This window comes from Sturnira hondurensis, unplaced genomic scaffold (assembly GCF_014824575.4).
Source record: "Sturnira hondurensis isolate 20B ecotype Veracruz unplaced genomic scaffold, ASM1482457v3 Scaffold0006496, whole genome shotgun sequence".
Classification (NCBI taxonomy): Eukaryota; Metazoa; Chordata; class Mammalia; order Chiroptera; family Phyllostomidae; genus Sturnira; species Sturnira hondurensis.
Window position 1 is genome coordinate 10,957,112 of NW_028079127.1, and position 26,817 is coordinate 10,983,928.

General features: G+C 40.5%; 1 protein-coding gene across 3 annotated transcripts in view; it reads left to right on the forward strand.

Annotated features, from left to right (window-relative positions):
* Positions 1-26,817, forward strand: part of PTPRB (protein tyrosine phosphatase receptor type B) — a 105,262-nt gene that overhangs the window by 45,250 nt on the left and 33,195 nt on the right. For all 3 annotated transcript variants that reach the window (XM_037049449.1, XM_037049450.1, XM_037049451.1), the window contains 11 exons: positions 3,404-3,670; positions 4,897-5,160; positions 9,075-9,338; positions 9,907-10,170; positions 13,510-13,773; positions 16,161-16,430; positions 19,107-19,370; positions 20,941-21,204; positions 21,921-22,202; positions 25,750-26,028; positions 26,548-26,697. In XM_037049449.1, the coding sequence (XP_036905344.1) occupies positions 3,404-3,670; positions 4,897-5,160; positions 9,075-9,338; positions 9,907-10,170; positions 13,510-13,773; positions 16,161-16,430; positions 19,107-19,370; positions 20,941-21,204; positions 21,921-22,202; positions 25,750-26,028; positions 26,548-26,697 (2,832 nt within the window). The remainder of the gene's footprint in view (positions 1-3,403; positions 3,671-4,896; positions 5,161-9,074; positions 9,339-9,906; positions 10,171-13,509; positions 13,774-16,160; positions 16,431-19,106; positions 19,371-20,940; positions 21,205-21,920; positions 22,203-25,749; positions 26,029-26,547; positions 26,698-26,817) is intronic.

The following is a 26,817-nucleotide window of genomic DNA, read 5'->3' on the forward strand; positions in this document are numbered from 1 at the left end:
TCTAAGCATCTTAACAATTTTTATTTTATATTTTATTTCTGATCATTATAATATCTGAAACCTTCAGGGGCGCATTCTGTTGTCTACTGAGTTTGTTTCCTTTTGCTCATGATGCTTTATTTCTTTATTTTTTTAACATATGAAAATAAATTTTTTGTCGGGGGGAGGGAATTTTACATACAATTAAGTATAAGGTAGATGAAATGTAATATATAAACAATCTTTGCTTAAGGAACAAATACATATTGAGCAAAGGAAGAAGTTAAATGCTTATACTTCTTTAAATGTTTATAACTTTTTACTGTGAACTCACATATGTTGGGATTTTATTCTGTGGGAATTCTTTGATGCCTTGTTTGAAAGTGGATTTCAAAAAGAACTTTCTTTTCACTTTATTCTTTCAGGTGCACAGGATTACTTTTAACCCAGACCTATTTTAATCTAAACTGTCACCTTGAGGGTTTTTTGATCATCTAGATTTCATGAACTTGAGTTGCAAATTCACTGGAGCTGTGTTGAGGTTATAAATTCCAGTGGAAATTTTTTCTCTTCCTCCCATTGTCTAGGAGGTTGAGGTGATGTGGGAGTAAAAAGGGAATATTTATTTTACTTACACTTAGAATATAACATTTCAGGATCCAATGTTACACGGGGTTACTTACGAGGTTCCTCAGCCTGGGAAAGTCCTACACTTTACCTCCTGTTTTGTAGATCCCGCAAAGCTATAAAATCAAAGTGTAAATGTGTGTTTAAAAGATGCCTACAGGATGAAGGTCTGTTTCAGTAATTCAGTTGCCTGTCCAGCACTTACTTTTAGGCCTCTGAGAATTCCTTGCATTCTTAACAATTCATTTATGCATTTGCATTTTTATGTTTTATTCAACACATGTAGTTGTGTTTATTGGGGAGATTTTCATGGTAGGTAGCCCATCACCCTACTGGAGATGGAAGTCCAAGACATTGTTTTAGTCTTAAGATCATTTTCCTTATTCCCACCACTTAGCGTGCTGGGTTGTATGGTAAGTGTATGTTTAACTTTGTTAGAAACTACCAACTTGTTTCCAATGTGGCTGTAAAATATTATATCCCCACCAAAATGTATAAGATTTCTAGTTCCTCCATATCCTCAGTGGCACTTGGTATTGTCAGTTTTTTTCTTAATATCAGTCATTCTGCTAAGTGGGTATTGATATTTCCTGTGTTTTTAATTTGCATTTCCTTAATGACTAATGGGTTTGAGCACCTTTTCATTTGCTTATTTACCATCTGTTTATCTTCTTTGAGAAAAGAGATGTTTTCAAACATTTTGCCCATGTTTGTTTCTTATCATTGAGTTTTAGGAATTCTTTATTCCAGCCCTGGCCAGTGTGGCTCAGTGGGTTGAGTACCAACCTGCAAACGAAATAGTCGCAGGTTCAATTTCCAGTCAGGGCACATGCCTGGGTTGTAGGCCAGGTCCCCAGGAGGGGATGCATGAGAATCAACCACATATTGATGTTTCTCTCCCTCTCTCCCTCATTTTCCCTCTCTCAAAAAGTAAATAAATAAAATCTTAAAAAAAAGAATTCTTTATTCCAGATATAAGTTCTTGGTCATAAATGTGTATTGAAATGTCCTGTGCTTCGTCTTTTCATTAACTTATTAGTGTATTTTGGAGAACATACATTTTTAATTTTGATGTCCCAATTCATCAATTTTTTCCATGGATCATGCTTTGGTGTCATATCTAAGAAATTTTTGTTTAACATAATATCACAAAGATTTTCTTCTAGAAGTTTCTATGCTTTTAGGTTTTAACTTTGGGTGCGTAATTTCTTTTGAGTTAAATTTTATATGTGTGTCAGATAGGGGTCAAGGTTTAATTCTTTGTATATAGACATCTAATAATTCAAGCCCTATTTGTTAAAAAAACAAACTATCCTTTCTCTACTTCATTGCCCTTGAATCTCTGTAAAAGATCGACTGACTGTGTGTGTGTTGCCCTACTTCTGGACTTCCGCGTCTGTTCTGTCGGTCTGTGTGCTAGTACCGCACGGTCTTCATTGCTGTTGCTCTCTAGTAAGTCTTCAAATTAGATGATATCAGTCCTCCTGTCTTTTTCAAAATTGTTTGGGGATATTAATTCCTGTGATATTACACATTACGTTTATAATTAAAATGGAATCTTCTAATCACACATAGTAATATTTTTCCAGCTTTATTGAGAAATAATGTATACATATCACTATAAGTTTAAGGCATATAGTGTGATGGCATGAATCGCATAGATTATGAAGTGGTTACCACGATTGTTTCAGCTAACATCTATCTTCTCACATAGATACAATTAAAAAAATGAGAAAAAAATATGCTCTCCTTGTGATGAGAACTCATAGGATTTACTCTCAACATATTTATCTTTTACCTGGAAATGTATCCCTTTTGACCATCTTCATCCAAAATAATATTTTAATGACGATGTTTGTATCTGAATCCAAAATCAGTGTATTCTGAGGAGAGTTGTGCCAAGGTCAATCTCTTTGATCACCAGAGGTCAGGGAAGAGACACAGAGAAGATGTACGTTGATCAAGTGCCAACTTTGAGATTTGTGCAAAAGGTTTGTCAATGGAGAGATTAGAAATCATAGCAGTTACTAGTTAGGAAAAGGGCTCAGGCTCACGGGTTGGAAAGATCAGGCTTTGAACCCCGGGTTAACGACTCATTAGCACTATGGCATAGGCTGAATTGCTTATGTTTTATGATTTTGGGTTTCCTCGTCAGTAAAGGGAATAACAAAATGAACTTTATGGAGTTTTGAATAAGTATCAAATAATATAATCCCTATAAAGCATACAGCCCATAACTGCACGCAAGAGGCACTCAGTAGTTGCATTATTATCATTATTAGATAAAATAATTTCTGTTATGGAATGTTTTCATTTATAATAATGACAATAGTTCCCTTGAGACTGTGCCAGTAAAGAACTGACCAGTTTTCCAGACTACAAGCTGATCGTCAGGCAGAAAGTACCAGTCCTGACAGCCATCAGCTCAGGCGATGATGTGCTTTTGTGTCTCAGGGGGTGAGGACAGATGAAATCACATTGAGTGAGCAAGGTTGTTTTTTGAAGCAGCCTTTCATTATTGAGAATTTTACATCAGAATTATTTAATATGCATGCATCATCTCCTCCTTGGATCCAAAATAACTTTGACTTCCCATGGAGGCAGCTTTTTCATAATAGTAGCGTCTCTGTAGAGGAGTAGTTTGCCATATGCCACAGGAAATGAGCAGAGTCTATGGCAATGCGTGTATATTTAGCATCTTCAAGACTGTCTTCATTTTTTACTTAATTTTATTGTACTTCCTTCGGATGACTAAGTGTCATCTGTTTTTTCTTTCTGTCTGTCTACTGTGTTTTAGTCCCCGCCCAAGTGACTGGCTTGCATGTGGCCAACCAAGGGACAACCAGCAGCCTGTTCACTAACTGGACCCAGGCGATGGGAGACGTAGAGTTCTACCAAGTCTTGCTCATTCATGAAAATGTGGTCATCAAAAACGAAAACATCTCCAGTGAGGCCAGCACATACAACTTCCACTCCCTCAAGTCAGGCAGTCTCTACTCCGTGGTGGTGACAACTGTGAGCGGAGGGATCTCTTCCCGACAAGCTGTGATGGAAGGAAGGACAGGTAAGAACAGCACATCCAAGAATTCTGGCACCTCCAGAGTTCCATTTTTAAAACATTCGATAAACAGGTTAATCTCTGACCTTCAGTACCATCCAGAAGGTACGTGTTGCCCTCTCAGGAATGGAAATTGGGAGGTGGGTGAGTGTAGGAGACAATAAATTCTGAATTTTCTAAAGTCTCCAATAGTGTGACACAACTTCTAGAAAAAAACTCTGTCGGTGACATGATCGTCTTTTCATGCTAAATCTCATCCATTAAGCATGATGTGCTGATATTGATGAATATATGGAAACTCTTTAGCTGAAGTTAGTTTACTAATGATGAAAACAGTCGTGCAGTTTGTATATACTATAGGATTTTATTATTCTGGCAGTACTATTTACTGTGTACGTTTTTCTGATACGTGATACAACTATTTCTCAATACCACATTGATTACTTTACAAGCTACTTCTAGCCAAGGAGCTCCTTAAAAATATCTGCATCTTTTCCATTTTGTCTGCATGGCGAGTCATAGGCCCTCCACGAATGTCTGTGGTACTAAACTCCAATTCAAATAAGCCTGTGGTCACAGCTGACATCAGAAAGGCCATTTTCACCACAGTAGTGCTCCTGACCACACTTGGACCAATTACCAGACTTGCTGCTTCCAGGATAGACTTTTAGGTTTATTTTTGCCACTAGAGGGCAGGAAATGCTTTGCAGAGAGGGAGAGAGAGCAAGAAACACTTCTGGTTGTTAGATATTAAACTCCCAGGAATAAATAAATAACTTCATCACAAGAAGATCAAAGCTATTCCCAAATCTAGAAAAGCTATTGCATTCTTCACTCTTTTGCTCAGACATCTTTATCTATGAGTTTGGTTCAAACCCATTCTTTTGGATTGTTAGAATGCTTGCTCCCTTTCCTACCTAAGAAACTTCCTGACACATTTACATAAAAATGCCTCCACTTAAGATACTTTATGAACAGCTACACCATGAAAATGCAGTAGGGGCCCCCTTGCATTTAGGAGGCATCAGGAAGTCTCCCTGGCGTTTGTATTTTGGTTAGCCTTCGGAAGTAATCACTCAGCTTCCAGAGTATTTCCTTCACCGACCCGGAAGGTGATCAGATTAGATCTCCTGAGTCCACACTGTTATTAAATAAATGACTCATCTTAAATAAATGACTCAAACTTTTGATTGTGCTTTTTTAAAAAATTCTCTCCCTGTTTAACATCACAGTCCCCTCCAGTGTGAGTGGAGTGACGGTAAACAATTCTGGCCGTAATGACTATCTCAGTGTATCCTGGCTGCCAGCTCCTGGAGATGTGGATAACTACGTAGTGACACTCTCTCATGACGGCAAAGTGGTGCAGTCCCTTGTCATTGCCAAGTCTGTCAGCGAATGCTCCTTCAGCTCCCTCACCCCAGGCCGCCTCTATGATGTGACTGTAACTACAAGGAGTGGCAAGTATGAAAACCATTCCCTCAGCCAAGATCAGACAGGTAAGCCTGCAAGGAGGTACGGGCTCTGTAGGCGCCAGCTCACTGTGTGGCTCAGCCACCCTACATCAGCAGTATTTCTGTAATGCTTGGATTAGAGGCCCGTGACTGAGGTCACAAAACTGTAACGGGGTAAAATATATAAATATTTTGACCTAAGAAACCCCTTATGTGAGCAGATGTTATCTTCAGTGTATGATGAGCACCACTTTCATGACTAGAATTCTTAATATATTCAAACGTAATAACAAGTATGTCTGTGTAGGACAGGGGTATCAAACTTATTTTCACCAAGGGCCACATCAGCCTTGCATTTGCCTTCAAAGGGCCAAATGTAATTTTAGGCCTGTATAAATGAAACTGCTCCTTAACAGTTAAGTGAGAGCTCGGCACTGCCACCGGGTAGAAACAAGGTGCCTGCCGGATAAAACAAGGTGGGGGGGCCCAGATTCTGCGTCCGGGGCCTTGTGTTTGCCACCTCTGGTCTAAGGAGTACTTTTTGGTGGGTAGACTGTGGCTTTACATATGTTAACTCCGTTAACCCTTAAAAACTTCTTATTGAGGTAGTTGCTATCCATTATTCCCATCTTAGAGATCAGGAAAGCAAGATTCAATGTGAAGTCACTTGCCCATTGTTTACAGTAATTTGTGGAATAGCCAGTGCATTTCAAATCCGAGATTTAAACCCAGGTCTGAGTGACACCAGAGCCTATTAGGTTCTTCACCCTGAAATGCTCCCCGAAATGTCTGCTGGCCATGACCACTGTTCATCCTTTTTCACGCAAGGTGGAAATGTGAATCTTTGTAGTTCTGGGGCCAAGAGCAAAAACCTTAGCAAAAGCAAATGTTGCCAGGTCTGCTGTGCTGGAAAGAACTAAATTTAGACATTTAGCATTTCCCCAAAATACTTCTGTTTCCTGGGGTTTACATCTGAGATTTCTGCTTACGGTTGATATCAGTATTTAGTCAAATCTTTCCAGCTGAGCTATGAGTTGATATTTACACTGAAAAATGTAACTTTTTCCTTGAAGATCTGGGCGTAATGGGCACTCAGTAAGTCTTTGGTGAATCAGAAATCACATAGGGAGATCAAGGATTTACCCCTGGTGCTCCATTGGTAGACTTTAAGATTGTAGTCATCTGGAAATTATGCCTGAAGCTGTTGGGGATAGGGAAATATGTCCCTTGGGGGAGTCGGAGGACAGGGAGTGCATGGTTTTTACCAGATTCTCATAGTTTCTGTGACCTCAGAAAGGTTCAAAAACCACTGATTTACATTGTTATGACATGCCAGCACTGAAAGTGTTTGAAGAATAGTCTAATTTCATCTCATTTGGAGGTAAAGTCCCAGAGAAACTGGCTTCTCCATGGTCACATGGCTGTCCAGCAGTCAAGTTCAATACTACTTCCATTACATGTTGCTATGCCTTAAAGCACCAGTCAAAGATATAGAGATATTCCCTACCTTCAAATTACTTAAAGTCTAACTGTACTGATAATCACAATAATGACGTAAACCTGAAAAGCAGATTTTCATTTGCAAAGCAGCCTTATGTCAGTCTCTTATGTTGATCAAGGTGAAGCCTAAAGATCACCAGAAACTAAAGGATATGTCAACTACTAACTCCTTTGTGTCGACTCACAAATGTGTCCTATCATCATGACCTTCACATCATAGGGCCTTTTGCTAAAATTGTTTTTAAGTGCAAGAAAAGTGATCCTTTTTTCAAAGCACCCTCATGACTCTTCACCAACATAAAGTTGGATTTGGTGCATGACTAACCAAGGCCAACCATTACCCCTGACAAATCAGTTTAACCGGAGAGTCGTGTCTGAGTTATCATCTTGTTGATTCAGGCTGATTGTCTCATTGCCCTTTCTCTTTTCTAATCTTCTTGTTCTACATTTTGGGAGAAAATATCAATATTTCTAATTCTGTGTCACATCATCTCACCATGCAGCAAGGCAAGTCTTACAAATTACCTCCAGTCCCACCCAGGAAGCTCCTTATTGACTTAGCATGGTAATCAGCCTGGTCTTTCTTTCTATGATAGTTGCTTTGCCTTCAGTAAGTTGCTTGCATCATTGACCTTCTTACCCCAAGAATATGTCACTTCAGAATTTCTGCTCCTTAACTCTGCAATGACTAAGTTCTGGCAACACTGTAATTGGTTCCAGGTAAATATCTTGAAGAAAGCATACCTGTCCTTGTGCCATACCTGTGGTGAGATTTATTCCAATACAAAATCTAACCAGTACACATAAGCTAACAAAGGATAGTAGTGCAACTTGTAGGTATGAGAAACATCATGAAAAATGTACCTTAGATGCCAAAATATTGACATTTCTTACATGCCAAAATATTGTTGTTTCATGTTTTGGGGGCAAGTGGAAGAGAAGACTTGGACATAGGTTTGGCATGTGGCCAGAGGAGAGATTCCTGATTTACCAAACATAGCCTGAGGCCAAACAGCCTCCAAAGACATGCTAGCATTGGGATACAAGCATTTAATATCTTGAGTCTGATTTAGTTAGTATACTAAACAAGATACTCAACAAGTTTAGTATCTTGAATCTGAGTTCATGTCTCTTTCTGATGCTTTCTCATATATTTATAATACCCAGTTTTCACTAAATAGTAATGGATCTATGACCTACTGTTGAATTGAAATACAGCCCCACATAAAAATTAGAATACCATTAATATTATGCTCTAAATACAGAATTGCCTTATTTTAAAGTGTTTCTGTTCAGAAGTACTTACTGATTTATCAATTGAGAAAAAAAACATAGGTACACAGGATTTTTGTTTGTTTATGTATTTCAGGTTTCCCTCATAACTACATAAGCAAACAAAATTGAGTTAATCATTATTCTTGGGCCAGAAAACCATGCATCAGTTGCTACTTTTATTTACTTCTAGGCATTTAATTTTAATTTAGACAACCATTTTTAATAATTTAATATGTACCTGAGAAACCACTATTCAAAATAAAACCTAAGAACTTGACAATAATCTGTGTCAAATCACACGGTTTCCACCCCACTAATCCATGGCAAGGCACCCTCAACTTGACTCTAGTTTTTATCTCTCTTGCCTTCCACCTTGCATATTTTATTATGTTGTCCTAAAATTATGAGCTTTAAAATTTTTGGTTCTTTTAACATAAAAAAGGTATCTTTTATGCAATATATAATCTTTTGGGGCTTATAGACTTTTTTTCACTTAATAAGTATATCAGTAAGATCCATCCCTATTTTGTGTTTTAGTGTTAAGTCCAAGAAATACGTATTTTCAAGTTTTGAGCTAAGAGGAAATTAATTATGACTGCTATATACCAGTTCATTCATCTAATTTTCTGTGGGTGGGCATTCTCTCTCACACTTGGTTTTGTCAGGTTTTTAAATTTTGCAAATCAAATATGTGCTAAATGGTGTTTTGCCAAGGCCCCCAGCTTCCATTTCCTTGATCTCCAATGATGTCAGACATCTTTTCATGTATTAATTAACTGTATGTGTTTTCTCTTCTTCTACTTTTTGTTTTGAATTGTTTATTCTATTCTTGGTGACTTTTTATCGTGTCTTGCATTATCTTGGTATGCTGGAATTATTAACATCATCACCATCATTCCTATTAATCATCAGTTATCAAGTTTAATGTTCCATTTTGTATATGATATTTTGTGTAGGCCAATGACAGAATTAGCATCAATTCATCAGGTTGTGTTAAAAAAATCTATTTAATCATTCCAATTTGTATAAATATCTTTCCTCTTCAAAAATGTGTGATCTAAAAGTCTAAGATTTTTCTTTTCTTTTCTTTCCTTAAAATCTACTCACTTGTTGTTGTCCCAGGATGTCATATGTGACCAAATGCTCACCTAGACTCTTTAGCTGTTCTCTGCTCTCTCTTTCAGTGCCCAACAAGGTCCAGGGGGTCAGTATAAGCAACTCGGCCCGGAGCGACTACTTAAAGGTGTCCTGGGTGCATGCCACGGGAGACTTCGACCATTATGAAGTCACCATTAAAAACAAAAACAACTTCACTCAAACCAAAAGCATCCCCAAGTCCGAAAATGAGTGTGTATTTGTTCAGCTCGTCCCTGGACGTTTGTATAGTGTCACTGTTAGTACAAAAAGTGGACAGTATGAAGCCAGTGAACAAGGGAATGGGAGAACAAGTAAGTGGAAAGATAAAATAAAAGATAAAATAAAATAAAATTTGATGTTCGGTTGGGACTTGTATGCCATCAAGTAAATAATTATCTGAACTTTGAATTTTCCCTATGTAGTTATCAGTAAATTACATCCCCAGTACGTCTCGCTCAGAGCTAACATCATTTAGCCAAGACATGGCTTATAATTATGGAATATTTATTGGGACATAAAAGCAAGCATGGTGCGCAAACCGAAGGCTACACGTGCCATTTTTCTCCCTGTCCCCCTGCTTTGTGACATTTAAAGTTCTGGACTTTTTGTTTTATTTTATGATTGAGGTCATAACTCATTTGATAATTAGACTCTACCAACATTTAGCATATAAGGTTTACGTCAGGAGAAAAATTACAATTTTAACAATATTAACAGTTGCTCTCCATTTTTATTGTTCAATTATGCACGAAGTAATTCAAGCGGTTTATCTGGAGAAAGGAGATGTTTGCCAATTCCTTGAATGTGATTTATAAATTATTGTGTAGGTAAACTCTGATCAGTCACTTTTCTGATGTGTCTTCTAATATCCCTCCCCAGTCCCAGAGCCTGTTAAGGACCTAACGTTGAGGGATAGGAGCACTGAAGACCTTCAGGTGACTTGGTCCCGAGCTAACGGGGATGTCGACCAGTATGAGATTCAACTGCTCTACAACGACATGAAAGTATTTCCTTCTATTCATCTTGTAAATAATGCAACCGAGTATCGATTCACCTCCCTAACACCAGGGCGCCAGTATAAAATTCTTGTGCTGACGATCAGTGGAGACGTGCAGCAGTCAGCCTTCATTGAGGGCTTCACGGGTAATTGGAAATATGGATCTTGACTCCGACTAGTTAGAGTGTTGTGCAGGTGGCCCTTAAACAATAGCACACGCTTGAACTGCGTGGGTCCATGTATACGCAGACTTTTTTGATAAATATATTGAAAAATTGGGGGTGATTTTTTATTACCATGAAGCAATCATATCTATTATACTAGGCTACCATAAAACAATCAAATTTCTGCTTCTTCATTAATGCATGAATTATTGCACCTGTAAGTAAGAATAATTTTTTCACTTTTTTTTGTATTTGATATCTATTGTTAGTAGCATGTATAACATCTATAGTGTTTTGTATCATATAAGACAATATTGACCCTGGTTTGTGTAGCTCAGTGAATTGAGCACAGGCCCATGAACCAAACAACCATGGTTTCGATTCCCAGTCAGGGCACATACCTGGGTTGCAGGCCAGTTTCCAGCAGGGGACATATGAGAGGCAACCATACATTGATATTTCTCTTCCTCTCTTCTTCCCTTCCCCTCTAAAGATAAATAAATAAAATCTTTAGAAAAAAGACAATATTGATATAGATGCTGACAGACAGACAATTCATCTTATAAAGAGATGACATAAACTTACTGCATCAATAAATACTGTACAGTACTATAAATGTATTTTCCTTTCATTATGATCTTCTCAATGACATTTTTAAGTGTATTTTATTAATTATGCTATTACAGTTTTCCCAATTTTTCTCCCTTTACCCCCCTGCACCCTGCACCCCCCAACCCTCCAGCATCCCCCTCCAATTAGTTCGTGTCCATGGGTTATACATATAAGTTCTTTGAATTCTCTGTTTTCTATACCATTTTTGACCTCTCCCCATCTATTTTATGCCTACCAATTATGATTCTTCTTCTCTCTACTTTTCCCCCACTATTCCTCCCCTCCCCTCCCCCACTGAAAACCCTCCATGTGATGTCCACTTCTCAGATTCTGTTCCTGTTCTAGTTGTTTGCTTAGTTTTTGTTTTCATTGTTTTTCTTTTCTTTTAGGTTCAATTGTTGACAGTTGTGAGTTTGTTGTCATTTTACTGTTCATAGTTTTGATCTTCTTCAATTTCTTAGATAAGTCCCTTTAACATTTCATATAATAAGGACTTGGTGATGATGAACTCCTTTAACTTGACCATATTAGGGAAGCACTTTATCTGCCTTTCCATTCTGAGTGAAAGCTTTGCTGGATAGAGTAATCTTGGATGTAGGTCCTTGCCTTTCATTATTTGGAATACTTCTTTCCAGCCCCTTCATGCCTGCAAGGTTTCTTTAGAGAAATCAGCTGACAGTCTTATGGGAACTCCTTTGTAGGTATCTCTCTCCTTTTCTCTTGCTGCTTTTAAGGTTCCTTATTAATCTTGGCTAATGTAATTATGAGGTGCCTTAGTGTGCACTTCCTTGGGCCCAACTTCTTTGGGACTCTCTGAGCTCCCTGGACTTCCTGCAAGTCTATTTCCTTTGCCAGATTGGGAAAGTTTTTTTTCATTATTTGTTCAAATAAGTTTTCAATTTCTTGCTCTTGTTCTCCTTCTGGCACCCCTATGGTTAATATGTTTGAAGTTGTTCCAGAGGTTCCTAAGCTTCTCTTTATTTTTTTGAATTTTTCATTCTGTTCTGGGTGAATGTTTATTTCTTCCTTTTGTTCCAAATTGTTGATCTGAGTCCTGGTTTCCTTCTGGTCATCGTTGGTTCCCTGAATATTTTGCTTTATTTTACTTTGGGTATCTTTCATCTGTTGTTTCATTTTTTGACCAAGCTCAATCAGTTCTGTGAGCATTTTAATTACCAGGGTTTGAAACTCTGCATCAGGTGTGTTGGCAATCTCCTCCTTACTTAGTTCTCTTTCTGAAGCTTTGCTTTGTTCTTTCATCTGGGCCATATTTCTTTGTCCTGGAACACCTGATAGGTTGTAAGGGGGTGGGGCCTTAGGTGTTCACCTGGAAAGGGCAACCCTCCTTGCTGTGCTGTGGCTCTGTCTGTGGGGGAGGGGCCAGAGAGGGAACAGCGCAGCTCACCTGCTTGATTCTAGACCCACTTTCCAAGAAACTGTTTGAGACTGGGAGCTTCTCCCACTGCGGCAACCACCGTAGTCCACACTCAGCCCTGAGTCTCAGTGTCCCGTTTAGTCACCCGCACCCACATGGTCCCCTGCCTTGCCGAGGGTTTTCTCTGTTTACCCATCTTACCAGTCTGGTTAGTCTGGTTGACTGTTTCTTTAATTCCTTGGTTGTCAGAGTTCCACGCAATTTGATTTTCTGGCACTTCTGCTTGTTTATTGATTTTAGATTGGTTGTTGTCCTCCTTTTGGTTGTGCAAGGAAGCGAAGGGTTTCTACCTACACATCCATCTTCTCCGGAACCTGACATTTTTCATTTAACTTACTTTATTGTAATAATGTAGCATATAATACATAAAACACATAATATAAGTCAATCAATTGTTTATGTTATTGGTAAGGCTTCTCTGGTCAGCTACTAACAGTTAAGTTTTGGGGAAGCCAAAAGTTATATGCACAATTTCAACTGCACAAAGGAGGGGGGTGTGACAGTGCCCCTAACCCTCACCTTGTTCAAGGGTCAGTGGTATTTAGCAGGTTGGGTAGCCAGGCATTGTCTTGGTTCAGGACTTGGAAGTACAAAGGGAAGGTGGCAAGAAGGGGAGAGAGTTATCTCGATGGTGATAGCAATATTGTCCAAGCTGAACAAAAGTATGATGTACAGGAAATAAAAAGAAGAAAGAAACGGCTTTACTGAGAAATAGTATTGAATTGATGAGAATGATTGGTGCTTGTGAAGGATACAGTTTAAGGATAAATACATCTGTTGGTTGGGCATCACTTCATTGGAACTCTATTAGTAGTGTCGCTATAATAGTTAATGTTTATTAACAGTTTACCATGAACGAGACCCACAGGAAAGCACTTTACACATACATTTTGTTCAATTCTCTGAACTCTGTGGGCTGGTCACTATTATTATCATCACCATTTTTCTGATGGCAAAACAAACTCACAGAGGTTAAGGAATTTTCCTATAATAAATGAGAAAACCAAGACTTGGACTGAGGCAATTTAAACAGCCTCTTGCTCTTATCACTGGCATTATTCACTTCTACTCACTGGCTGTGATGTCCCTCAAACTTCCCCCACTAACTGCAGTTCAGACAAAAGAGTCAGAGAAAGATGGTAAATTGATACCAGTTTTTTCTATGTGTATATATTTTCAGTAGATGCCAAGACATAAGAAGCACAAAAACTTTGGTTGAAATTTGCACAGTTCATTCTCTAAGTGATGACTTCTAAATTTTTTTTCTCTTTTAGTTCCTAGCACAGTCAAAAACATTCACATTTCCCCCAATGGGGCAACAGATAGCCTGACAGTGAACTGGACTCCTGGCGGGGGAGATGTGGACTCCTACATAGTGTCTGCATTCAGGCAGAATCAAAAAGTTGACTCTCAGACTATCTCCAAGGACGTCTCTAAGCACACATTCCACAGGCTGGAGGCTGGGGAACAGTACCAGATCGTCATCTCCTCTGTCAGCGGGTCCCTGCGGAACCAGATAGATGTGCTCGGGCGCACAGGTAAGTGCCCACCTGGAGAAGGGCCAGTTGTTCTCTAGAACAGGGCGTTGAATGGGCTTAGCCATCACAAATCAAAAATACCCAATTCAAACCCCTTGTACAATTCAATGTGTTTTCAAAAGCCTTTCTCATGTTTTTCTTTGCATTTTTCTTTCTAAGTAGAGATTTTCAAAACAAATAAAAGGTAATTAGGAACCAAATGATTTGAATAAATTTTTAACTTGCTAAAGGATTTAAAATTTTAACAAGCAGACTTCAACAAAATATGCATTTTTCAAAATTTCACCCCTTCCTCAAAATTCTTTTTTTTAAAAAGATTTTATTTACTTATTTTTAGAGGGGAAGGAGAGAGGGAGAGAAACATCAATGTATGGTTGCCTTTAGGGCGTCCCCTGCTGGTAGTTAGCCTGCAAGGAACCGGCCTGCAACCCAGGCATGTGCCCTGACTGGGAAGCGAACCGCGATCGTCTGGTTTGCAGGCCCGTGCTCAATCCACTGAGCTACGCCAGCCAGGGCCCTCAAAATTCTTTATTAAGAAAAACATATATACTTATGCCATCTACTTCACCTGTGATAGTTAAAGACCAAGTAATAAATGAATGAATAATGTATCCATTTATTTATATTACTATCACTATTAATACATTACTTTTAAAACAAAAATAATCTACAGGCACCTGCTACATTGCCAGGCATTTAAAATTATCTCTAGTCACACTACAGCTAGGATCACATCATTATCTTACAGATGAGGGGAGTAAGACTCAGAAAGTTCATGAAACATTATTTAGGAAACATGTATCAAGATCTAGAGCTATAATTTAAATCTAGATCTGTCTGGCTCCAAACCTCATGCTCTCTCTACAGTAACACATCACTTATCAGATGCCTTTCTTTTTCATTACCATTTACTTATTGTGAGGCCTGGGTCCTGCTATGTCTTCATTTCATATATATACAGGGTCTGGCACAAATAACACCCCCATTTATTACAAGATCATAAGCCTGTAATTCTGTAACATAACAAAATCACACTCAAGCACACCATGTGACATTTTAGGTGAAATGATCAAATTAAAACTGTAAATTATTACACCCATGTTATTACCCTACCAACCACACTCAAGGAAGCCTTAGTGCATTTGAAAATGAGAATTCAGTAGCAAGAAAACACCCCTGACCTCAAGAAACTTATAATCTAATGAAGCAGACAGAGAAGTAAAGAGGAAACTAAGGTATAATACGGTAAGTGCTAAAATAAAAATGATCATGGGTGCTATAGAAGCAGACAGAAAGAGTCAGGGAAGGGTTCCGGGAGAAAGTAATGTTTAAACAAATGCTAAGAAATCATCCTGATAAAGCATATATTGACTTGGTCCCAGCAGAAAAAGGGAAAGGCCTCAAGATGAAAGCTTGGCACATTGAGGACCCACGTATTCCTTAACTTGCTAGAATAAAGAATGTGAGCCATGTGGCCAAAGTAAGCAGATGGATCAAATCATGAAGGGACTCATATGCCTTGTTAAGGTGTTTAGAATTATGAAGAGATGCTGAAGGGTCTTCAGCATGTGCACACTGAGAATCCTCCATGTACAATGTGTAGTTTGAAACTGAGAGGTGAGCAGTCAAGGGTGCTGGTCAAGAGACTTGCAATAGTGTATGAGAGAGAGGATGTGGTCTAGTGCTAGTGGTCGTAGAGATGGAGAGACGTGGAGAGACCCAAAAGTCTTGTCATTGAGAAGATCATAATGAAAGGACAGTAAGCAAGTCATGGGAGGGAGATGAGGAGTCCAATTTTGTCATCTTGGGAGTCGGGCACCTGTGGAACATCCAGAGAGAGAGGTGTCATTTGCAAAAACTAGAAACAGATCTGAATTGAAAGTTCAAATTTGAGAGTCATCAATCACCATGTGGGTAAAATTCAAACCATGGAAGTGGATAAGTTCTCCTAAGGAGGTTATGTAGAATGAAAAAAAACTATGAGCCTAGGACAGAAAATACTGTTAACAAACAATACTTTGCTTTTCACATCAGGAGCCATAATACAAGCGCTGTCCAAATGAGTGACTCTCTACTCCAAACTATAACCATCGTTTCCACTGTCTCAAAAATACATACATATCAATCTGCATAGTTATCAGTGTCACTCCTGCACTTTTTAGCTTATTTGACTTCAAGATCCCGTCTAAATTCAGAGAAAAAAAATGGAGACTCAAAGCAATTCTATGAGTAATTCAGGACAAGGACTGTTTTCCCCTAAGGGTGCCCAGAAAGTGTCCGTGCAATAATGAGGCAAGCCCTTCTATCTGCAGTTGCTTTAGCAGAGTTTCTTTCAACTGGCTACTCTACTGTCAATGATAGGACCTGCTTCTTCTCTTTCCTTGCAGTCCCAGCCTCTGTCCAGGGGATAACTGCAGACAATGTTTACAGCAGCCATTCCTTAGTAGTAAATTGGCAAAAAGCCGTTGGTGTGGCAGAAAGATATGACATCCTACTTCTAAACGAAAATGGGATCCTTCTGAGTAACACATCAAAGCCAGCCTTGACTAAGCAGCACAAATTTGAAGACCTAACACCAGGAAAGAAGTACAAGATACAGATCCTAACTGTCAGCGGAGGCCTCTTTAGCAAAGAAGCCCAAACTGAAGGCCGAACAGGTAATTCACACAAGCCTACTGTTTTGTAGGAGGTGTCTCCTCGTCTGCTATTCCTTGAGAACAGTAGGCTGAGAGGGATGGAGCAAAGCTGGGAGATCGTGTATATTTCTGGACACAGGAGGAACATTCGCCATGATCCACCACTTCCCTGTCAGTTGGCCTATGGACACAACCATCATCCCACCATAGTCCAATTTAGATTGTTCCTCAAAACTGGCTCTCTTGGTTCTCTATGGCTGTTATAATAAATTACCATAAATGTAGTGTCTTAAACCAACATTCATGTATTATCTCATAGTTCTGGAGGTCGGAATCTGAACATGGGCCTTAGGGGGCTAAAATCAAGGTAGGGCGGTGTTTTATCTGGAGACTTTAGTTTAGGATGAGAATCTGTTCTCTGCCCTTACCTGTTTCTGGAGGTCACTGAAGTTCCTAGGCTCGCGGCTCCCATCCAGCAGTGGGAATACGCCAGCCTCTGCGTCTGTCTCCACATCTCCCTCTTTACTCTTCTGCCCCGCCCCACCCATCTTTTGCTTTTGTGGTTACGTTTGTCACCACCCAGACAATCCAGAATAAGCTGCCATCTCAAGGCAACAAATCAGTGCTTCTCTCTCACACTGACATTTTTTCTCCCTCCCTTCCTTTCTAAAAAGCTATGAAAAACTGCCCTCAGGTGAGGATAAATATATGTATTTATACATATATTATGTATACATATACTTCATCTATAATAAATGTTACATATAATACAGATGTAACATATATTATGTATACATATATGTAAGGCCACATGTAACATCCAAGGTGAGGGCCATTTTCTGGTTCATTGACAGTGCCTTCTCGTGGTGTCCTCACGTGGTGGAAGAAAGGGAGAGCTTTGCTCTCCAGAGCCTCTTTTTAGGGCGTTAATCCTGTCCATGTGGGCTTCACCTTCATGTCCTAATCACCTCCGGATGGCTCTGCCTCCTTACACCATTATCTTGGGGGTTAGGTTTCAACATATGGATTTGGGGGATGGGAGGGACACTAACATCAGACTATGGTAACTCATAAAGTGAATGAGATCGATTGCTCAGCTAGTGTTATAAGAATATGAAGGGACAAAGGATGGAACCATGAAAAATACCAACTTTTAAGGCCTGGCCTAAGGATAGAAAGAATGCAAAATGGCCTGAGGAAATGTTTGCGGTGGAGGAAAAGAACGCAGAGGAGAGCAAGACAGATGTCCTGTTCCGTCTCCACCTGCATCACAAGACCTCTGTGCACTCAGGAATCATCTGCACCAACTGTTTCGAAGCAGCTGATTTCTCTTGGCATTTGATTACTTTGCCAATGGGTAGCACTAACGGCCGAGGGGGTTGCAAAATCTTAATGTAAACTTTTTAAACGTGGTTTTAGCTTTACTCTTGCTTTTCTTTCTCGTATCCCTGAATCTGATTTCCCCTTTCCGTCTGCTTTTCCCTTTCTTTCCCACCCACTCTCTCCTTCCCTCTGATGGTCATTTATTCTCAGATGGCATTCAGAGATAGATTTTGATCTCTAATATAGCTCTTCAAGTCAGAAAAACATTTAGTCACATAGGTCAGATTTAGCATTTATCATTCATATGTCTCCCGCAAAATATCTTTGAAGATACTTTCTTATTACTGGTTTCCCTTGTTCTTTTTTTAAAAAAAATATTTTATTTATTTTAGAGAGAGGAGACAGGAAGGAGAAAGAGAGGGAGAGAAACATCAATGTGTAGTTGCCTCTCATGGGTCCCCCACTGGGGACCTGGCCTGCAACCCAGGCATGTGCCCTGACTGGGAACTGAACCGGAGACCCTTTGCTTCACAGGCCCGTGCTCAATCCACTGAGCTACACCAGCCAGGGCTGGTTTCCCTTGTTCTTTTGCGGTTTTGTTTTTTAACTTTTTAATTTTGTATTGTTTCCCACTTACAGATGTCCTCATTTTCCCCCCTTTGCTGTCCCCTGCCCTGCCCTGCCCACCCTCCTCTCACACATTCAATCCTCCCCACCCCCTTGTCCTTGTCCACGGGTCTTTGATACATGTTTGTTGACTTGACCTTTACCCTTCTTTCCCCCTTTATCTTCCTCCAAACTCCCTTCTGGTCACTGTCAGTTTGTTCTTTATTTTCATGTCTCTGGTTCTATTTTGCTCACTTATTTATTTTGTTCATTGAGTTCCAGAGAGTGTTATGCTTTGTGGTTTTGTTTTTTTAAGTGAACAGTTTTAGCATCAATAATTAGGTTTCTTTGCTTTAGGGTCTCCATGAAACCAATGTTTTTTAAAGGCAGAGACCATGTCTTTTTTTAACTTTGTTTTAATTGTTGACATTATTAGAAAAGTCCCCATTTTCCTTTCTGCCTACCTCCACCCAGCCCCTCCTTCCCTCTGACCATCACCACATTCTTGTCTGTGTCTGTGGGTTATGCACTATGATCTTTGGCTAATGTTTTCACCTTCTTTCATCCAGTCCCCTCCCCACTCCCATCTGACAGCTGTCAGTCTATCCCATGTGTCCATGCCTCTGTTTCTACTTCATTCATCGGTTTTAGGGACCATATGTTTTGAGCTGCCATTTGAGTGAGTCCACGCAGGCATAGCATCACCCTAGGCTGTGTCAGGGACATGCCGGAACTCAACCTTACCCTCTTGCTCCTTGACTTTTTCAGTCCCAGCCGCTGTCACCAATCTGCAGATCACCGAGAACTCCACCAGACACCTGTCCTTCAGCTGGACTTCGTCAGAGGGAGAGCTCAACTGGTACAACATCTTTTTGTACAACCCAGACCGAACTCTGCGGGAGAGAGCTCAGGTTGACCCACAAGTCCAGAGCTTTTCTTTCCAGAACTTACTGCAAGGCCGAATGTACAAACTGGTGATTGTAACTCACAGTGGGGAGCTGTCTAATGAGTCTTTCATATTCGGTAGAACAGGTAAGACCGGGGCCCAAGCATTAATGAATAGCAGGGAAATTGTCACAATAGTCATGGGCTTTTCCTTGATTTGTCCTTACTTTCCTAGTCTATCCAGGGTATAGCTTTATATGAAATTTGTGACCTTCGGCCTTTCTGACCCTAGATCAGACATTTGATTATATATCAGAATAGTTTTTGCACTGGCTTCTGCTCTGTTGCCTCCACTTGTTTACCTCATAAGGTTTGATGAAAGAAATTAATCTGGCTCCTCTACTTGCAAGAGGGTTGTAATCCATTGTGGCTCCATTCAAGCCGTGCCCTTATTCTTTCTACAAGAAGTAGATGGGCTGGAGGGCAGGTCTGGGAAAGGGTGACTGCACGTGGAACCAACAAGCAGACTGCTGTGAATCAAAACCACAGCACTGGCTGAAATGAGCACAAGAACCCTCAGAAAACGAGAGGGAGAATCATCGCTCCTGACTGCAAATAAACTGGATCTACTCTTCTTCCACAATCTGAGCCCATTACCTCATTTTTATATTCAGTTTTTTCCACTTGACATAATTTTTGAGTGAGGGGCAGTAGTTTTTGAGTGAGTGCTCTTGTGTCCCAGGCACTGGGCTCACGGCTGGAATATGACAGTGAACAGAGGGTACCCCTGACCTCACAGAGCTCTGCAGTCATGGAAGGAGAGGGGGCAAGGAACAGCAGATTTTAAAGGGAGGTGATTGGGGAACACCTTAGTCTATGAAGGAAATAAATAGTACATTGTGACAGGGAGCAACTTGGCAGGAAAGGAAACTACATTAGACAGAAGAGGGCATTTCAGCTGCAACCCAAGGGGAGCCACAAGAAGAGCACATTCCAGCCACCCGATGGAAGTCCTCAGTTTGTCTTTTGAAGGGAATGGGAAGGAGCAGCAGATAAGCCCAAAGCATGAATAGACTGGCCTACTGTTACCACTTCTGGGGCAGGCCACGCTTGGCACATTTTTTATCTGCTCATCAATGTTAGGAGTCCCTCCAACAAGGAACAATAGTCTTCACTCTTCCAAGAATGGTGATGCTCAAATACTCACTGGACAGGAGCCATTGCAACCAATTTATGTAAAGGTAGAAGTGACTGTTAGTGAAGATTTTGGTAAGAAAGAGCATGAAAGAACTGAGAACCTAAAAGCTGGAGAGAAAGTGAAGAGCCCCAGAGAGGGATGTGGCCACCAGTGTGGATGTGCCTGACTACGTGGGGCTGGAGCCTTTCATGAATACCCTAGGGCTTTTCATGAGCTAAGGTAGGAGCTATTTGGCCAGTCTTAGTCAATCATTTCTGAAGATTTTATTTTATATGTTTGTTAGAGCTCATGTGGCAAGCATATCAAAGCCACTACCTAGTGTGTTTTGTTTTCTTTTCATTTGTACCACATCTCTACACCACATTCCCCTGCACCTACGTGATCTGGGATGTAGGCAAGATCTGACTCTACAGTAGAAGCTACTCACCCATGTGCCCAACAAGGCTCCTATTTTCACCTGTTGGCCAAAGTGCCTTTGCTTCTGTTTTGTTTTCAGTAAAGGCTTACCCTCTGTTTCAGTCCCAGCCTCTGTGAGTAATCTCAAGGGATCCAATCAGAACATGACAGACAGTCTCTGGTTCACCTGGAGTCCAGCCCCTGGGGACTTCGACTTTTATGAGCTGATTCTCTATAATCCCAATGGCACAAAGAAGGAAAACTGGAAAGAAAAGGACCTGACAGAGTGGGGTTTTCATGGCCTTGTTCCTGGAAGGAAGTACACCTTGTGTGTGGTAACCCACAGTGGCGATCTCAGCAACCAGGCCACCGGGGAGAGCCGAACAGGTAAGAAGCTCAGTTGCCAAAGGCGAAGTATTGGTGGGAAGTAGCTCCCAAAGACACATTTTAATTATGGTTTTAATAAGAAGAAATAAAGTCAATAATAATATGCCATGTGTCACCCCCTAAACTTGGGAAGGCACAATGGTACAGTGAATGAAGGAAACAGATTTTAGTTAAAATGATCTAGGTTTTTGGCTTAGCTCTGCTACTTATTTAAGTGAAATTGGGCAGGTCATTGAGCATCTGTAAGCCTCAGTTTTCTTGTTTATAAAATGGGTATAATCACATACATTATCACAGTGTCGTTGTGAGCAGTGCTTCCTAAATTTCTTCTATTTCTTGAGCATGCACAGATAACATTAATGCATGTGTGTGCCATGCTAGGGTCAATGGCCAAAACCATCTGAAAATGGACATAGTCTGTGGGCTTTAACTCTCACATCTCAAAATATGATGGAATCAATATCTTGGCACATTCATACTCTGCAGCACCCTGGTAAGGAAGCTGTGGTCATGCAAATTAAAGGAAATGTACATAAAAACACTTGAAGACAGGGTATGACACATAGTAAACACCATAAATGCAAGCTCTTATGATTATATTACATTCTCTCACCCTCAGTACATTTAAAGTATGCCTGATGTTACTCGGCTATCTTATTTGTATATGTTATATCACAGAAGTATTTACGTTGCTTTTCACTTTCTCCTACATATAGCCCCAAGCCCTCCTAGTCTTATGTCATTTACTGATGTTGCAAACACATCCTTGGCCATCACCTGGAAGGGGCCACCTGACTGGACAGACTATGATGACTTTGAGGTGCAGTGGTTACCCAGAGATGCCATCACAGTCTTCAACCCCTACAGCAACAGAAAATCAGAAGGACGCATCGTGTATGGTCTTCGTCCAGGGAGATCCTATCAATTCAGTGTCAAAACCATCAGTGGTGACTCCTGGAAAACCTACAGCAGACCAATCTCTGGATCTGTGAGGACAAGTATGTCATGTTTTGCTTCTTTTGGGTCTCAGATGTTGTGAGGAAGAAGTGTGTGTTACAACATCCACTTCCTATAACGTTTGGGTTAAGTCATTTTTACTTATGATTGGTTAGGTTGAATTCAGGCAGAAGTCTATATAGATCTGTTCATTTATGCAATACTAACAGCAGTGAACAATAAAGAAATAATCTCTGCCTTCATCGAGTTTACAATCAAGTGGGAAGTACAATCACAAAAAAAAATTACATCGTGGGTGAGATGAAGGCAGCACTTGGTGCTATAGAAACCCATGGCCGTGGCCTCTGACCCAATGCAAAGGAAGCTTCCTGGAAGGAGAAACGTTCAAATCAAATCCTAAGGAAAAGGTAGATTCACCAGGTGCAGTTGGGAGAAGTGGAAACTATTCCAAGTAGAGAGAATAAAATATTCCAAGACCAGGAAGGAGAGGGGAACAGAAAGGAGTTTAGTTGTCCAGAGGATAAAAGGTGCAGATGAGGAGAATCAGGTTACAAAATGTCTTGTGAGCCATGGTGACGACTTTGAACTTTATTTTCAAACAATTGGATCCACTGAAGGATTTTTCACCAAAATATCACAATCATATTTGTACTTTAGAAAGTCATTTTGGGTACAGCGTAAAAAATAAGTTGAGTGGGGCAAGCTAGAAGCAGAGGGATCAGTTAGGACATATTATAATAAATCCTAAACAGAAAAATATTTAACAATGAAATATATAAGTTTCTTCTCAGAGACATTTTGGAATTGATAAATAAACCTCAAAGAAGCACCTCAATCCAAATATTTATTTTTCAGTAATACCTAGTAAATGTCACTTCTCAGATCAGATAGTGGCTGTTGATGAAACACCTAGCTGAAAATTAGAAATTTATGCCAGTAGTTGTTTTGTTTATTCAACAAACATCAATGCTATAACAATTGTAATCTGAGATCCATATTATACCAGAAGATAGTTGGGGATCAAATAGGCGTGTGTCCAGATAAATATGTGAAAAAGAACTAAGAGTTTTTGTTCCACAGCAAGCTCAGGGTGGGTTTTCAGCAGCTTATTGTGGAATGTGTGATTGAATCACAGGCGCTTGGTTTAAGAGTTCAGTAGAGGCTGGGCTGGTCAGATCACGTCTGGAGGATTGTGTTCAGTCCCGGATGCTAGCGTTTCAGAGTGGCATTTACCAAATGGGGCACACCCAAGAGGACAGAAACCAGTATGCAGAGGGTCGAGGTGCTGAATGTCATGAAGAACGACTGATGGAACTTTGAAGATTGCATTAGTTAGGGTTGGGTTTGGCCGTGGGTAATAGACAACCCAAAATAAAAGGAGTAAACAAAATAGAAGTTTATAATTTTCATGTAGAATCATTCCAGTAGCCAATTACTCTCAAAAAGCTCCAGCCACGATGAATAGTAAATTGGAGTTCTGCCTCTTCCATCTCCCCACTCCTCCCAGCCCCACCCTTGGTTTCCCTACCTCAAAAGCCTTTCCTAATACTTGGGCAAGGTGTTGTCTTTGCCAGAAAATGTCTGCTAAGCCCTGCTCACCATTAGTTCCAGCAGCACAAAATGTGTCTGTCATGCTACCCAGCATCTTCTTTTCCCATTTCATCTGGTAGATTCTCCTTTCCACCTTCTATTATGGCTGTTTTGGAGTCTTTTCTCTTCCTAAAGGTTAAGGTTAATGTATTCACCTCTCTAGTGTTCACAGTCCCTAGGGGAGCACCTTGCACACAGTAGGAATCACTTCTTAGTGAATGGGGATGGGACCAGAGACTTGGAAGGCCGGTGGGATTTAGAGGTGAAACGGAGGAGAGAGAAAGAACTACAGGAAGAGGTGGAAGCAAGTTTACGTATGATTTTTTGTGTGGACCATCAGAATTATGAATTAGATGGGGTGTCTTCAAAGACTTTCTTCAAGGCTGAAAAGGAAGGTGTGTTTGGGTCTCAGCTCTGACTTGGCTGGAAAGGAGTTCAAAAGTTTAACAAACCGTTAATGTTTGAAAAGACATGATCACTGCTTGTCTCAGATGCCAGTTCTTTTGTGAGCCTTTCTGATGGATTGATGCCATTGATTATTGCCATCTGAGGATTGTTGCTGTATTCTGTGCTGTGGTCCATAGAACAAGGGGTTAGGCATTTACCATTTAACGTGTATGAAGCCTTTGACTCCTGGAATGAAATAAGGTGGTCTAGAGCTAGCCTTCAAGTTCCATTCCAGAGCCGGAAAGGTCCTTGGAAAATCCTGGAATACAGCAAGACAGGTCTTAGGGAGATCACGCCAGCGCAGCACCCCTGACCTCAATGCACATTTATAACACAGACCAGAATAACTTTGATTTTACATATTGGGGAACTGAGAATGTTTTATTTCTTGATTGAATGTTTTTCTTTTAGAGAGAGAGAGAGTGAGAGAAACACTGATTTGTCATTCTACTCACTGGTGCATTCATTGCTTGATTCTTGTATGTGCCCTGATTAGGGATTGAACCCACAACCTTGGTGTATTGGGACAATGCTCTAATGAACTGACACTCCTGGCCAGTGCAGAACTTTTCTTTTTTAAATGGTTCAGGTGCTAAAATTAAAATTTAAAAAAGCTTATTTAAATTGTACAATTTCGCTCTGTAGATATGTAAATAGTTATAAATGGTAGGCATGTGGCTGGTTGGGGCAGCCCACAGAGTTTCTTATTAACCAATGCAGTGACAAGAGTGCTTTTCTTTCAGACTGAATCTTTTACTCGTTGTTTTGTCATTCACAACCAATAAGATCAGCTACCATCCACTGAGTCCTTCCTGGGTCAGGCAGTCTGTCAGACAGGAGAAGCTGAGTGACCTTAAGAAGGGGGGCATAGACCAGTGTGGTCTATGTGGGGAGCCATGGAGTGTGGGCAGGGAGGAGCAGGCAAAAAAAATGGAAAAGGGGGGCAAAAGCCAGGGCCCAGAGGGTAACAAGTCAACAATGCCATTTCTTAATTTTCTCATTATAAAAGCTAGCACTTATTGAGCAATCTCTACACCAGCAACTGTTCTGAGGTGGCCGTGCAAGTTTTGACTTGTCGAATAATCACAGTAACCATATGATGATTGGTTATCTGAATTTCCCCACTTCACAGAAGGGGCGTGGATATGTTAAGTAACTTCCCCAAGAGTGCGTAGCTGCTAAACAGAATTTAAAGTCAGGCAGGCTGAGCTGCACTCTTGACTTCTAGTTTCCTCTGCCTTACCTTCTATCTGACTTCTGCCACTTGATTTCAGTGCCCATGTATGCATTTATGTTTCCAGTAATGTTGGCACCTGGTGATTTTCTCAAGGGACAGCATTTTGACTTTAAATATTTCTCAAAATAGAATCTGGCAGGCAGGCAGACGTATATTACCTTGGAGAGCTATGAGAATTTTTTCCTCAGAAAACAAGCCAAATTAAGTTTGGGAATTATTTATTTAGATCTCTGAACCAGTTGGACTCAAAGGAGCTGAAAAAAAAAAGTGTCTCACAGAGTTGTTAAAAGTGCCCCTTCCTCTCTTTATTTTAGAGCCAGACAAGATACAAAACCTGCATTGCCGGCCTCAGAACTCCACGGCCATTGCCTGTTCTTGGATCCCTCCTGATTCTGACTTCGATGGGTATAGCATTGAATGCCGGAAAATGGACACTCAAGAAGTTGAGTTTTCCAGAAAGCTGGAGAAGGAAAAATCTCTGCTCAATATTATGATGCTAGTGCCCCATAAGAGATACCTTGTGTCCATCAAGGTGCAGTCGGCTGGCATGACCAGCGAGGTGGTGGAAGACAGCACCATCACAATGATAGACCGTAAGTGTCCCCGGCGGTGTACTCCCGGTGTGCGCCTTCCTCTGCCGTGTCCATCACTGCTACCCGCTTGTATACCACTCGCTTCCACGTTATCATGTCTTGTGTCACTGAGAGAAGAGGACTTGAAACACTCTGGGAAATGGAAACATTTCTCTGTGTAAAGTAACCGTGCAGCAAACAAGTTAAAAGATCTTAAAGTATCAAATGAGTTAGTATTTAAATACATCACTTTGCTTGATACAGTTGGAGCCGTAATGGAGCTTTTAAGCAATTTGATGCTACAAAGTCCAGGAAATCCTGCTGAGGAGCTGCCTCTTTCAGTAGTAGGTGTAATGTGTCACTGTCAGGTCACTTCCTCGCCCTGCTTCTCCTCAGGAGAGGAGGATGGTTTCTTGATTACATACACAGAGAGAATGAGAGAGAAAGAGAGAATATGAACGTGGATGGGTGGCGCCCTTCGTTTTGCTGACTGTTCACATGTAAAAGCAGAGCTGTGACCCTTCTTGGTTACTTCCCCAGGCCCTCCTCCCCCCCCTCCACATATCCGTGTGAACATAAAGGACGTGCTAATTAGCCAATCTTCCATCAACTTTACTTTCAACTGCAGCTGGTTCAGCGACACCAATGGTGCTGTGAAATACTTCACAGTGGTGGTGCGAGAGGCCGATGGTAAGTGAATTCACTCCTCTGTAAGCTGCAGGATTTCTTTCTCAAAGGTCATTTTGGGGCATCCTTCTTTGACAGCTCTTAAATGCAAAAGAAAAACTTAATTTTTCTGTTGTTCTCTCT